Consider the following 15,227-nt stretch of genomic DNA (forward strand, 5'->3'; position numbering starts at 1 on the left):
CATTTTAAAATTACAGTGATATGGGGTTTAACGGTAAGTTTCGCTGGGTGAAACCCACGAGACGGAGGTTCAAATCTCGTTGAGTATATGGCCTGTTGTGTCTTGGCTAGAAGAGTAGGCGACCCCAGAGTGGACGTCTCGGCTCTTGTTGAGGCATAAGTTAATTGCTATTGTGTGCGGCTTGCAGGCTGTTGCACCTAGCCTAGGTTTATAGTGGCAGCCAGTTGGATTTGATCCTGGGCCTGCTCAGGATAACTCTCACCAGTTACCGATTATCCTAGATCTAAAAAAAAAATTACAATCTTAAAATTTTATTATATTACTAAATATGCATATAAGATTTAAAATGTCATCTAAATTTACATAAAGAATCATATAAGATTTAAATTTTATTTAAAAATTCAAAATCGGTGCAACCAACTCTTTATCGAACTTAATCCAACCCTGATAAAGTGGTGAGCAGGATTCATTAGAAATGATTCAAATGATAATATTAAAAAGATTTCAGAATGTAGTTAATGCTTTACAAATTCCCACTTACTAGCAGCTGGTGAGTTGTGAGCATTCACTGACTATACATCATACAAATGATAATGTAAGGATTCAAGAAGATGATAATGTAAAGATTCAAGAAGATTTCAGAAGGTACATTTTCACAGTTTATATGTACTGTTTTTTTGCAAACTGTGCACTATGTTTTTGTCTAATTTGTCAAGTATTACCTCTGTATCTCGTTACCATTGAACAGCCGAAAATAATACACAATAGTGTTATAGTGTTGGAATTCTCAGCGATTCTACTGTGTTAATGACTAAGTGTTTATTATAAAACATTGCAATTTTTCAACAAAATGTCAAGAATGTTAGTGTAGTAAAGGTGTTTTCACATCCACTACTTCAGAAGCAGGAGGTGGGTGCTGATTTTCTTCTCCTTCTGCTGCTATGGCTATATCAGCTTTTTCGTCAGAAGATATTTTGATCTGGGTAGCATCGTCTTGGCTTTTGCCCCACAGAAAAAGGTAGAGACCAATGAATATAAGAATCACGCCCATCAAACTGTTCCAGTGCAGGAAAATCAAGCATTTCAGTTAATTAATCTTGTAAATTTTAATTTTGTAAATCTGTAGGCAGAATGAGAGAAGAAATAATAAATTTAATGTAAATTGTTAGGGTGGTTGTGGTAAATTTGATTTAGTAGAGTTATAAGTAGTTTTTGGGGTCCAAGTTATGGTTTGGCCCATGATAATCCTGTGGAATATAATCTATTTAAAAGCCAAAAGACTCATGTTAATTTCTTCCACTTATGGAGTCTTTCTGTCTTTAAATAAGCTATATTCCACATAAATACCAAGGACAAAATTATGGGCTTTCATGAACCCCAAAAACAGCTGATAACTTTCCCTAATCAAATTTACTTGAACCACTCTAACACAAATTGAAGACTTAAAAAGACATTAAAATATACTATATTCTACATGAATACCATGAACAAAATTCATGTACAAAACCATGGATACTCATGAGCCCAAAAACAACTAATAACTTTATTCAATCAAATTTACCTAAACCACTCTAACACAAATTGAATATTTGAGAATATAACAAACCACCCAATTGCATATTTGAAAATTTAACAAACCACCCACCTTCCCAAACGCAGTGTGTCTCCCAGAACTATAGATGATAAAATTGCTGACCACGTTGAATATTTGAGAATATAACGAACCACCCACCTTCCCAGACGCAGCGTGTCTCCCAGAACTATAGATGATAAAATTGTTGAGCACACGGTAGACACTGGGCTGAATACTGTAACGAATACTGGCCCTCGTTTCTGCAAACACCATAACTGTAATGGAAATGCCATTGCATTGAATATGATTCCCTGCCAAATTGGATTAATCTTCCACAAATCAGCTTAACCACCTAACAAAAATTTAAGTTATTCATGGCTGGGAAAATTGAGGAAGAACATCATTCATGTATGTAGACTTACAGCAGCGAGCACAGTCAAAATCCCAGCCCTATCCAGTATCCATGATGTTGGAATGATGCCTCTGTCAATAATGGTTATTAGGACAGCAGTTTGGATGGAGCCTAGAATGGCAGTAATTGATGTAAGGGACAGTGTGGCTGGAAATTTCTTCAATGTCTCAACCTGCACATGAAATTATAATCATACATTTGATTGGGTGGGGAGCTTTGAAACTTCTAAATACAGAAAAGGGTTATAATTGGGTATCAATTTAATATGCAAGGTGGTAGGGAGACCTGCAATATCATGGTAGTGGATAACATTATCACTGCTGAGATAAGGTAAATACACCCTCTAATCTGGTTCCCTGAATCTCCCTCGTGTAGAATGTTTTCCACTAGGTGTACTGTATTAGTGTTGGAAACTGATGTTGATTGTCCCCACAGAGGCCAGAGTTGGGCTAGAGTAGGACCTTGAAGGAAACTCATAGCCATTGCTCCACCCACACAAATTACAGTTCCCAGAATTTTGGCTCTGCTGGGAATACACATAATGTCTACTTTCTCCATCCTACACATTTGACACTCACATTAGATTCTAGTCATAATCAACTCCAAATGATGTAATCGACTCCAAATGAAAGCATCAAATATGTGAGCAATTATAAGCTCAAAATAATTTGTTGACCATTCGTAACCTAAATCAAAATAAATTGTTCAGAGTTTCATTTCATTAACCTAAATGAAAGAATCTTCTCCAAATTTCAACTATGTGAACAGTTATAATCTCCTTCCAGTTTAAACAGTTATAAGATAAAACATCAAAATAACTAGTTAGTCATGTAAATGAAACAAATCAGCCCCAATGAAAAACATACTCTTTTCAACTTTGCTTAAATTTTTAGTTGTAAAAGAAAAATTGCTCATTCCAATAAGTTTGTTAAAGAAATGGAGAAAAAACCCAGTATCTTCATCTCAACATACCCAATTTGTTAACTTCAGAAAAATTTGTTAATTTGGCCAACTTTACATTCTATCCAGGTGAGTGGGTATGGACAAAGATTACCAGTACAACTCCATTCAATCTTCTGAAATATGAAATAGAATCATTGAGTTAGAAGTACAAGTACTGACCCCAAAGCCCATGCCAGTATGAATATAAGGACGGGGGCCAAGTTTGTTGGGAATAATGCTTAATTAGTTATGTAAATTTCTATTTAGTGTTCTCTGCAAAAATAAGGCAGCAAATTGTTAGCTGCAGTAGTGCTGGAAAATAAGGCAGCAAATTGTTAACTGCAGTAGTCCTGGAAATTAGCTGTAGATTGATTGCAGAGTTGATTGACAAATATTTTAGTAATAGTTTTAGTATTTAAGAATGTAGTTTATAGTTGAATTAAATATATGAGATTTGCAGCATTTGTTAGCTCACATAGTCACTGTGTTTTTTAATTGTTTTATCTTTTATATGTTTTTTTCTTCATAGTACTGTTTTCTCATTTGGCTGGAAATAAGTCATTTCATATTCTACATGTGGTATCAGAGCAGGTAAAATTATTTTGGGTTAAAGCTGTATTGTTGGAATTTCGCCAAAGTTAATCATGTCGAATTCTAACCAGATGCTAGTTCCAGAATTTGATGGCAACGATTATGATTATTGGTGCATTAAGATGCTAACCTTTTTGATTGGAAAAGATTTGTGGGAGATTGTTGAATCAGGATATGAAGACCCAGCTGATTGGAATGCTCTTACAGCCAATGAAAGAACAGCAAGAGAGGAAGCAAGGAAGAAGAATGCTCAAGCTTTGTTTCACATTCAGATAGCTCTTGATAAGAGCTTATTTCCAAGAATATCTGGAGCAAAAACTGCCAAAGCTGCCTGGGAGACTCTACAAGAAGCTTACCAAGGTAGTGATCAAGTTAAGGTGGTCAAGCTTCAGACATTGAGGCGAGAGTTCGAGAATTCGAAGATGCAAGAAGCTGAAAGTATCAGTGACTATTGTGTGAGAGTCAAAGATGTGGTCAACAAAATGGCTACACTTGGAGAAGCTGTAAGTAATGAAGTTTTAATTAAAAAAGTATTGAGGTCTTTAACACATAGATGGAATCATGTTGCAATAATCATGGAAGAAAGTAAGGATTTAACAAAACTACAGTTTGATGAATTGGTTGGATCTTTGATGTCTCATGAAGAAAGATTGAAGGATACTTTTGAAGCTGTAGAGAAAGCTTTTTCCTCTAAATTACAAATTACAAAGAATGAAGATGCAAGTAGCAGTACCAAAAGCCATCAAGGTCAAGGTAAATGGCAAAGCCAAAATTATTCAAGAGGTAGAGGAAGAGGTGGCTCAAGTGGAAGAGGTAGTTTCAGAGGAAGAAGTAGAGGTAGATTTGATAAGAGAAATGTTCAATGTTACCATTGTAACAGGTATGGTCACTTTGAAAGAGAATGCAGATTGAAAGAAGGTAAAAATGCTAATTATGCTCAAGAAAGTGGTGAGTATCCTCAAGATCACTTATTTTTATCTTATGCCAAAGGTGAAAATACTAGTAAAGATGTTTGGTACCTAGATTCTGGATGCTCTAACCATATGACAGGGAATGAGAAGTTGTTTTCAGCAAAGGATGGAAGTTTCAAATCCAAGATCTAGCTTGGTGATGATAAATCATTGGAGGTTGCTGCCAAAGGAGCTATGGAGGTCCAAACAAAAGAAGGTATAAAGAGTATTCATGACATTTATTATACTCCACAATTGAAGCATAATTTGTTGAGTGTTGGACAGCTATGTGAGAAAAATTATAAAGTAGTCTTTGAAAATAAGACATGTACTATCTATGATAAGAATAAGGGAAATAGGGTGATCACTGTTGTGCCTATGACAAGAAATAGGATGTTTCCCTTGAGGTTTGATGAACATAACATCAATCTTGCTAATATGGCTTATGAGGATTCAAGTTGGTTATGGCATCTGAGGTATGGGCATTTAAATTTTCACAGTTTGAAGTTTCTAACCTCACATGCATTAGTTTCTGGTTTGCCCAAGGTAGAAGAGCATAAGGAGGTTTGTGAAGGATGTGCTAAAGGAAAGCATGCAAGGGAAAGGTTTCCAAAGGGAAGTGCATGGAGGGCTCATTACCCACTTCAGCTTGTTCATTCAGACATATGTGGTCCTATGCAAACTAAGAGTTTGGGTAAGTCATCATATTTCATCACTTTTATTGATGATTACTCACGAAATTGTTGGGTATATTTTTTGAAGGCCAAAAGTGAAGCCCTGGATACATTCAAGAAGTTCAAAGCCCTTGTAGAAAATCAGATCTCTTCTCCAGGGTTCATAGATCTCATGCGTTAATTATTACGGGCATCTCTCTGCGGCTCCAGGTCTCCAGGTCTCTCTGCGGCTGCGGCTCTTATTAAATGAGATCTTATTAAATCAGACCTCTTCTCCAGGTCTTATTAAATCAGATCTCCGCGTCTTTCTCCAGGTATCTGCGTCCTTCTCCAGGTCTCCAGGCGTCTATAAGTATATATATATATATATATACTTAGATCTAATTTTTTATGGTTAGATCTAGATCTAGGCTGCTCATTTTTTGCGGCCAGATCTAGATCTAGATCTTATCTTCTCTAAGGCTGGGTTCTACGGGCAAGTAAAATATGGCTCCGAGCTTCGCAAAAATCACTGGTGGCTCACCCGCCTCTGGAGGGCAATCTCCTGCCCATATCGTCAGTGAAGCCCCAGCTCCCACTATCCAAGTGGTCCAGGCCTCGATCGATGAAGCTTTGAAGTTTTCCGAAAGTGCCCTAATTTGCCGGTTCAATGGTTTTTGGCCGCGGCTGATAGCACTCCACAATTGGATTTCAGAGGTATGGAAGCCTGTCATTTCTGATGAAATTAATATCTACCCTTGTGCTAGGGGTTTCTTTATAGTAGATTTTGAAAATCCTGAAAGCAGACAATGTATTCTAGATTCCGGCCCTTGGTTTTGGGAAAAATCAGGCCTATTCATGAAGCCATGGGACCCATCATTCGATCCTTCTACAGCAGTGATAACCTCAGCACCAGTTTGGGTGAGATTGCCAAGCCTACCCTTGCATCTCTGGAATCTCTCCTCACTAAAAGCCATCGGAAATGCAATTGGGAAATTTTACTGCAGGTGCCCAGAAACAGAGGAATATGCCAGAACCACCTATGCACGCATCTGTGTGGAAATGGACTTCAGCGCCGGATTCCCAGCTGAAATAAACCTAACAAGTAAAGACTATGTGTGGAACCAGAAACTTGATTATGAAAGTGTCCTCTTCAGATGTCGATGTTGCTTTGAGACAGGGCATCTAGCCAAAAATTGCCCAAAAGCCTCTGAGAAAAATTTTGCTAGAAAAAACCACCACAGATCTACATGGTGGGAAGGAGCACAAAAAGAACACTACACTGTCATCAAAGAAGAATATTCTAGAGAAAACTCTGAGTCACAAGAAAGCAGGGAAGAAATAAACAACTCTCAAGACAAGCAAGAAGAAATCCCGCCCCAGCAAATCAACAGTTATGAGGATTCGAATAACTCAGAAAATAAATCTTCATTTAATAGCAAAGCAGATCTCCCAGACCAAACTTCTTCTCCGACTATCTTCAAAAGAACGAACACAATAGATCGCGAAGCTAAGACACCAATGTTCCAAGAACCAGAAGAGATGAAGGAGATGCAAGATAAAGGAAGTTGGAAGACCATAGAGAAAAAAAAGAAAGCTACAACACCAATCTCGCCAAGAAAGACGAGGAGCCAGACAAGTAAAAATTAAGTTGTAGGTCCGATAGACCAATTTGGTCTCAGTGGACGTTAACCACCACCATCATCATCATCAGAAAATGAGAGAGGGTGCAAGATCAAATGTTTGCGGACTGACCGTGGAGGAGAATTCTGCTCAAAAGCTTTCCAGAGTTATTGTGATATGAATGGCATCAGGAGGCAACATACTACAGCATACACACCCCAGCAGAATGGCACAGCTGAAAGGAAAAATCGTACTGTGGTTGAAATGGCAAGATGCATGCTACAAACTAAGGGATTGAGCAACACTTATTGGGGAGATGCAGTTGCTACAGCAGTATACATCCTCAACCGTAGCCCCACCAGTGCATTGAAAAATATGACTCCTTATGAAGCTTGGTATGAAAAAAAGCCTAATGTTAATCATTTCAAAGTTTTTGGTTGTTTGGCTTATGTGCATGTACCTGATCAGAATAGAAAAAAGTTAGATGCAAAGAGTGAGTTATGTATTTTTATTGGGTATAGTGAGACAAGCAAGGCTTATAAATTGTATAATCCTCTAACTAACAAGCTTATTGTCTCAAGAGATGTAATTTTTGATGAAGGGGGAGTTTATGGTCATCAAAAAGGCCATGTTGAGAAGACAAAATCTATTTTGAATGATATAATTGTTGATAATGATAATGAGCAGCCAACTAATGTTTCTGTAATTAGTGGCTTAACTCCACCAAGCAGCGCTTCATCAATTTCTTCAACATCAAGTTCAAGTCCAACTTCTTCTCCAAGTTCTACAAGGAAGGTAAGAAGATTGAGTGATATTTATGAGAGGAGTGCAAATCAAGCACATGAAGAAAGCCCAATAGGTGAGATAGTCAATTTTGCTTTATTAGCTAAGGCTGAATTTGAACCATCATGTTTTGAAGATGCATGTACTAATGAGGTTTGGATGCAAGCCATGCAAGAAGAGATGGATTCCATTCAAAGGAATGACACTTGGAAGTTGACAGAGCTTCCACATGACAAGAAAAAGATTGGCACCAAATGGGTCTATAAGACTAAATTTAACAGTGATGGGAGTGTTGAAAGACACAAAGCAAGATTAGTTGCTAAAGGATTCACACAGAAGTATGGAATTGATTATGAAGAGACATTTGCACCAGTAGCAAGACAAGAGACCATTAGAATGTTGATTTCATTAGCAGCTCATAAAAAGTGGAGCATACATCATATGGATGTGAAAAGTGCCTTCTTGAATGGGTACTTAGAAGAGGAAGTATATGTGGAGCAGCCACAAGGTTTTGAAGTGGAAGGAAAGGAGAATAATGTCTACAAGTTGAAGAAGGCTTTGTATGGCCTTAAGCAAGCACCAAGAGCGTGGTATGCAAGGATTGATGGATACTTTCAGGAAAATGGCTTCCAGAGAAGTAAGAATGATCCTACCCTTTACTACAAACAAGAAGGTATTGATATTTTAATCATAAGTTTGTATGTTGATGATCTATTGTATATGGGTAGTAGTTCTAAGATGAGTGATAAATTCAAAGCTGCTATGATGAATGAATTTGAGATGAAAGATCTAGGCATCATGAAATATTTTCTAGGAATGGAGGTTTATCAAAGTAGGGATGAGATTTTAATTTGTCAGACAAAGTATGCACAGGATATGCTAAATAAATTTGATATGCCTGATTGTCATCCATCCCCTACTCCAAGTGCTCATGGAGAGGTGTTATGTAGAGATGATGATGCTGATTTAGTTGATGAGAAAACTTACAGAAGTATTGTGGGGAGCTTGATCTTTCTAACCCACACAAGGCCTGATATTACATGTTCAGTTTCACTTGTTTCAAGGTATATGACAAATCCATCTGAAATACATATGAAGGCAGCCAAGAGGATTTTAAGGTATGTGAAAGGCACTCTAAATTTTGGTATTCATTACTACTCTTCTGAAAAGTTCAATCTTGTTGGATTTAGTGATTCAGATTGGGGAGGTAGTCTTGATGACCGTAAGTCCACATCTGGAAATTGTTTCTCTTTTGGTTCTGGTTTGATTACATGGAGCTCAAAAAAACAAAGCATTGTTGCCCTCTCATCCACAGAAGCAGAATATGTTGCAGTTACCTCAGCAGGTACACAAGCTCTTTGGCTCAGAAAATTTTTGGAAGAAATTGGAGAAAAACAAGTTCAGCCTACAGTCATTTATTGTGATAATGTAAGTGCCATCAAGTTAGCAAAGAATCCAGTTCATCACAGCAGGACAAAGCATTTTGACCTCAAATATCACTTCATTAGAGATTTGGTGCAGAAGAAGGAGATTGAATTGAAGCATATAAATACTCAGCATCAACTAGCAGATATATTCACTAAAGCAGTTGCAAAAGATCAGTTTTTGGCATTACGAGATAAGATAGTAAATCCTCATTAATCATTAAGGGGGAGTGTTGGGAATAATGCTTAATTAGTTATGTAAATTTCTATTTAGTGTTCTCTGCAAAAATAAGGCAGCAAATTGTTAGTTGCAGTAGTGCTGGAAAATAAGGCAGCAAATTGTTAGCTGCAGTAGTCCTGGAAATTAGCTGTAGATTGATTGCAAAGTTGATTGACAAATATTTTAGTAATAGTTTTAGTATTTAAGAATGTAGTTTATAGTTGAATTAAATATATGAGATTTGCAGCATTTGTTAGCTCACATAGTCACTGTGTTTTTTAATTGTTTTATCTTTTATATGTTTTTTTCTTCATAGTACTGTTTTCTCATTTGGCTGGAAATAAGTCATTTCATATTCTACAAAGTTGGGCATGGCCGAAGCAAAGGCAGGAGAGGTATCCCTCAATCCCATCAGCAAAAAAGCCTGAAACCCACAGACACTGTAACAAACCAACAGAGCACAAAATGTTTATGAGAATCTCATTTATGATAGTTCACTAATAGTAGCCTGAAACCCACAGACACTGTAACAAACCAACAGAGCACAAAATGTTTATGCGAATCTTATTTATGATAGTTCCCTAATATTTTAATTGGCGATGGGCCCATAAAATTTCAAAAGCCCGTGGGCCAAGCCAAAAAAATATTAAATGAAAATGGATCTCAATTTTCAAATATTCAACTCACCCTCCAAGAGATAGCATAAAGAACTGTCCGAGTAGAGTTAAACTCACTGTTGTTGGCCGGTTCTTCCTGCATTCCAAACACGAACCATGGGTTTGAAAATTTTGGAATTGAAAGTTGGAAGGAATATCAAATCAAATGAAAGATTGGGGCCATACTTACTTCTCAAAGAAAAATGCAAATGGGATCAACACCAGTCCTCCAACCCCATTGGAATAAACAATGAAAGCCAGAGGACTCGCCCCCCTTGATAACTCCTTTCCCATAAGAACACCGACCACTGCATAACAAATCTGGACACCCACCAAGGAGGCATAGATGCCCAACACTTCCAGACTGCAGGAAGGGCGTTTGATGGTATACATTTTTTATTAGATTTTCTTCAATTCAATTTCCCCAATTGTTTTGTTACATATCACAACCAAAACTGGGTTTTTTTTTTTGGGTTGGAGAAGAAAGGTGAGAAGCAAATTCCATGCAGGTATGAATCCCGTGCATGAAGAATTGAAGGCCTGCTATAGTATTCTGCAAACAATACCACCGATGAATCCATGACGGTAATTGGATTTTGTGGTAGTTGAATTCAGAAGTTTGAAATTCCTGTGGAGGAGATGCCAAACAGAACAAACAACTAAACAACGTTGCCAATCAGTCAACGCAGAACACGTTATTACCCTACCCTTCGCTCATCAAACTTGTAAACATACCCAAAAATTTTATTAACCTATTCGGTAGTCTACCTGTTATGTATTTTGGAGTTTTTCTCTTGTATAATTTTGATGTGGAATCGGTTTTGAATTTAGTAAATTCATTGAAAAATGAAAAGGTTCTCTTGGGAACACACCTTTAAAGTCTGCAACTTGAAAGATCGAAGTTGACACTAGGATTTTGCATTAGGGTTCCATGGCGGGATGCGCAGGGGGAGCGCCACTCATAGAAGGAGACAAGGAAGCATGAGGGAAGCATTTCAAAAGCAAGAGGCAAGGAGATAGTTGGAAGAAACTAATCCCAGGATCAAGAAGGGAATCAACAGGAAACAAGTAAAGAAAAGGAGAAGGGAGGCGGCAGCGGAAAAACAACTTCCATAAGAACTATGGGAGTTTGCAAACCCAAATCGAGCATCATTCCCTGGGTCGTATTGAGTGACCTTGTGATTCAAGCATACAGGGACCATGTGAAAGAACATGCGATCATTTGCAAGTTCATGGGGTTATGGCCAACAGAAAGGGCTTTACACATCTGGATAAGGAGCCATTGGAAGCCAAAAGGAGAAATACATTTACATCTTGGTTCTAAGGGCTTCTTCATGGAGGTGTTTGCGAGCCTAAAGGACAAAGATCGAGTGTTTGAAGGGGGACCTTACTTCTACGCTGCGGTAGAACTCTACATGCGGCCATGGACGATGAATTTTGTTCCGGAACATGAAACATTCACATCCGTACCGGTTTGGATTAGACTATACTCATTACCTCTGGACTACTGGCAACCAAAGTCCTTGAAAACCATAGGCAACAAGTTGGGGCATTTTCTGAAAATTTCAGAGGCAACTCTCAAAGGTAAATATACTTTCTTCACTCGAATATGTGTGGAAATGGATCTATCTGGAGCCCTTCTGGAAGCCATAATCTTAGAGGTATATGATGAAGAATGGGTGGAAACGGTGGACTATGAGCACATACCATTCAGATGCCGCAAATGTCATGAACATGGCCATCTATTCAGACACTGCCATACAAACAACTTGGAAAGCAAAGGAAAAACCTTTGTGGACAACGATCATGAGGGTTTTACCAAGGTTGGGGGCAAAGGGAAAGGGGGTAAACGATCACACAAGAAAACAAGCGAAGAGAAACAAACAAGACAAAACAGTTTCAAGATCCTAGAGGAAGTGGAGGAAAGTGTGAGACTGTCCAAGTCAAGGAGAACGTCCTTAAGGAGCAGGATATGGAAGCTTAAATGGAGGATATCCCAGCGAACAACCAGCAGACAGGGGAGCTACATAACTACATGGAGATCAACAAGGACCATGAGATGACTCCAAGTGAGGTAGGTACGGAGGATCACAAACTGCAAGAGATTTTAGACAGGGAAAATCTAGATCTCGAGCAATTTCTGGAACAAGGAAAGAACAAAGGAGTGGACTCATTGCCAAAAGAAGATTATGATCGAGTCCAACAACTCTATCTATGGAGGGCACAATCGAAGGGAACTGGTGTCAAAAGAAACCACGAAAGCCAAGAGCACAGTGGAGTCAAAATGATGGAGAATCCATAGACACTATCTCTAAAAAACCCAGGGAGGAAAAGAGGAAGGAAAAGACAGAATGAACTGCTAAATGAATGTGGGAAACTACTGATTAACTTAGGTAAGATGAAAGATCTAACCAACTATTCTTTTACCAACCTTTCTTAATGAAGCTTACAACTTGAATATTAGAGGTGTAGGTAGTAGAAGGAAACAGAGAAATCTCAGTGATAGAATAAAAGAAGAAAAACCAGACATGGTCTTTATTCAAGAGACAAAATGTTCAATGGAAAAAATAAGAGAAATTCATAACAAATGGTTAATCAAGTATGATTATTTAGAAGTTAAAGCTAATAACTCTGCAGGTGGGATTCCTACGCTGTGGAATCTACAGAATCTGGGAATCCTGGATGCTGAAGCATCCAGGAACTATCTTTCTGTGGTTTGTAGTCCCGTAGGTGACCAGGAGACCTACATGATAACTAATGTATATGGCCCTCAATAGCAAGCAGATAAACTCAAGCTTCTTACCTCCTTGGAAGGTCTCAGAGCACGTTATCCCAATATACCTTGGATACTTGTAGGTGATTTCAATATGATAAGATCTCTCTCGGAAAAAAGAGGAGGCACTAGACAACTTGGCAGAGACTCTGAAGCCTTCCAAGATTTCCTCTTGAACATGGGACTAGTGGACACCGAGACTATAAATGGAACCTTCACTTGGAACAACAAAAGAGGAGGAGTTTCCCAAGTGGCGTCAAAACTAGATAGGTTTATCGTTTCTGAGGATCTCCTCCTTACAGGATCAGCAATCATAGCATCCATTCTGCTCTTTGGTGGCTCAGATCATTGGCCAGTTCAGCTAGAAGCTTCCTTTATGGGCACTCCGAGAAATAGGCCTTTCAGATTCGAAAATGCCTGGCTCTCTCACCCCAAATTCACCAGTAACATTGCCAAATGGTGGAAGGAGGATTTTAATATTCAAGGTACTAAGATGTACATGCTCCAGCAGAGACTAAAACACATTAAATCCAAACTTAAGGATTGGAACAAAAAGGAATTTGGTGATATCATCAAGGCCAGAATGAGTACTAAGCAGAAACTCCAGGAAATCAATTAGATCAACATCACAGAGGGCTTCAATGAGGAAAGGCAAAAACTAACTGACTCTTTGCAGGAAGAATGGGAGGAGCGTTGCTTACAAGAGGAAACATTTTGGAGACAGAAATCCAGAATTCAATGGATAAAAGAGGGAGAAAGGAACACTAAGTTCTTCCACAAATCCACTATGGCCCACAGGGCACATAACAGAATCACAAAGCTAAAGGATTCTCAAGGTATTGAGCTTGTCGCTCACAAGGACATGGAATCAATCCTAGTACAACACTTCTCTAACATTGCAAAGGAGCCATTGGAAGACAGATCTAGGTTCATTGATAAGTTCACCCAACACATTTCCAAGTTAGTCACCAACGAGGACAAGCACAATCTAAACAGGCCAGTCTCGAAAGAGGAGGTTAGTGAGGTGATTAAGGAAATGCAAAGTGGAAAAGCACCAGGCTTAGATGGTTTCAATGTTGATTTCTTTAAAGCCTACTGGGATACAGTCAAATAGGATATCCTCGAGGTTGTGGAAGACTCAAGACAACACAAAAAGGTTTTGAAAGCACTAAATGCGACCTTTATAGCTTTAATCCCCAAAAAGGAAAATGCTATGACCCCGGATGGGTTTAGGCCCATCGCCTTATGTAATGTGGTGTATAAAATCATCTCCAAAGTGATAGCCAATAGACTCAAGCCATTGCTACCTTCTCTCATCTCAGAAGAGCAAACAGGCTATGTGGAAGGAAGACAGATTCTGAACAACATCATCCAAGCACATGAGGTGGTACACTCTCTCAAAAGCAAAAAGAAAATAGGTATGATCATTCAATTAGACCTTGCGAAAGCCTATGAAAAAATCAACTAGTCTTATATTAGAGCCATTCTAAAAGCATATGGCTTTGACCAAAATTGGATAAGATGGGTTATGGCACTAGTCACCTCAACCAGTTTCTCCATTCTGCTTAATGGAGATCCCTCTAATACTTTTACTCCTTCGAGAGGGCTCAGACAAGGCAACCCGCTCTCCCCATTCCTCTTTGTCCTCATGATGGAAGGGCTTGGTAGGGCAATCAAATTGGCAAATGTTGAAGGTAGAATTCAAGGGATCAAACTCACCCCGGATGGAGAGGCTAACACTCATCAACAATTTGTGGATGATACTATGCTGAGGGTATAACCACAGTTAGGGAAGCAAAGGCAATCAAAGATATCTTAAACAAATATTGCTATATAGAGAAATATCACCAGGATTCTTGGTTTTCAAAGGAACGAGTTGCCTTCCAAATATCTTGGTATTCCTCTTACAAACAAACCTCTATGTAAGCAAATATGGGAACCTATTTTAAACAAACTTTAGGACAAAATCAGGAATTGGACTTGAAGAGCTTTAAACTTTGCAGGGCAACTTGTGCTCACTCAAGTGGTATTGCAGGCCATTCCCATTTTCATGTTTGCAGCTATCCCTGCGGCTCAAGGGATTAAGCAGCAAATAAGAAACATTCAAAGAAACTTTCTGTAGGGCAGAGGGGAAGAGAAAAATAAGTGGGCTTTAGTTTCCTGGGACAAGCTCCACAAGCCCAAAAGCCAAAAAGCCATGGTGGTTTGGGGTTGCATGATCTAGAAACACCGAGTCAAGCTTTGGGAGCAATGCTCTAGTGGTAATGGATCAAGGAGCTGAGAGCCCCTTGGACCTATTTTTAGACACAAAAGTACGCCAAGCATTGGCAGGAACAGGATCACATTAGAATGACAGGACAAATCAGGGGCTCACACATATGGAACCTTGCGTGGGAGAACAAAGGTATTGTTCAACAACACTGTTTTTGGGAAATTCGAGCAGGGGACTGGGCTCGTTTCTGGGAGGACAGCTAGCAACAGGAACCCATCCTAAACAGGAATGAACTAGCAGCCCTCAAGAGAGACACAGACAACAAAGGTCTTTTATTAGTAAAAGATTTCTAGGATCTGGGGAGGGATAAGGAAAAATGGAGGAAATGGAAGGACCTAAGTTACAATGAAGAGAG

General features: G+C 38.7%; 1 protein-coding gene across 2 annotated transcripts; it reads right to left on the reverse strand.

Annotated features, from left to right (window-relative positions):
* Nucleotides 1-696: 696 nt before the first annotated feature.
* On the reverse strand, nt 697-10,510 carry LOC149184772 (WAT1-related protein At5g47470-like). Of its 2 annotated transcripts, none has more exons than XM_089417700.1 (8): nt 10,018-10,510; nt 9,859-9,924; nt 9,534-9,611; nt 3,108-3,146; nt 2,271-2,544; nt 1,996-2,157; nt 1,733-1,884; nt 697-1,055 (listed from the first exon to the last, which is right to left on the reverse strand). In XM_089417700.1, exons 1-8 carry the CDS (start codon nt 10,218-10,220, stop codon nt 863-865), a joined length of 1,167 nt encoding a protein of 388 aa, XP_089273826.1. In that variant the 5' UTR covers nt 10,221-10,510; the 3' UTR covers nt 697-862. The 2 variants fall into 2 exon arrangements, with proteins under 2 accessions (XP_089273826.1, XP_089273825.1); XM_089417699.1 differs by having other exon boundaries at nt 1,646-1,884; nt 10,018-10,509.
* Between the last annotated feature and the right edge of the window lie 4,717 nt (nt 10,511-15,227).

Source organism: Pinus tabuliformis, chromosome 3_2, assembly GCF_031772625.1.
Source record: "Pinus tabuliformis cultivar Carrire ecotype Pingquan chromosome 3_2, CPIR1, whole genome shotgun sequence".
NCBI classification, from domain to species: domain Eukaryota; kingdom Viridiplantae; phylum Streptophyta; class Pinopsida; order Pinales; family Pinaceae; genus Pinus; species Pinus tabuliformis.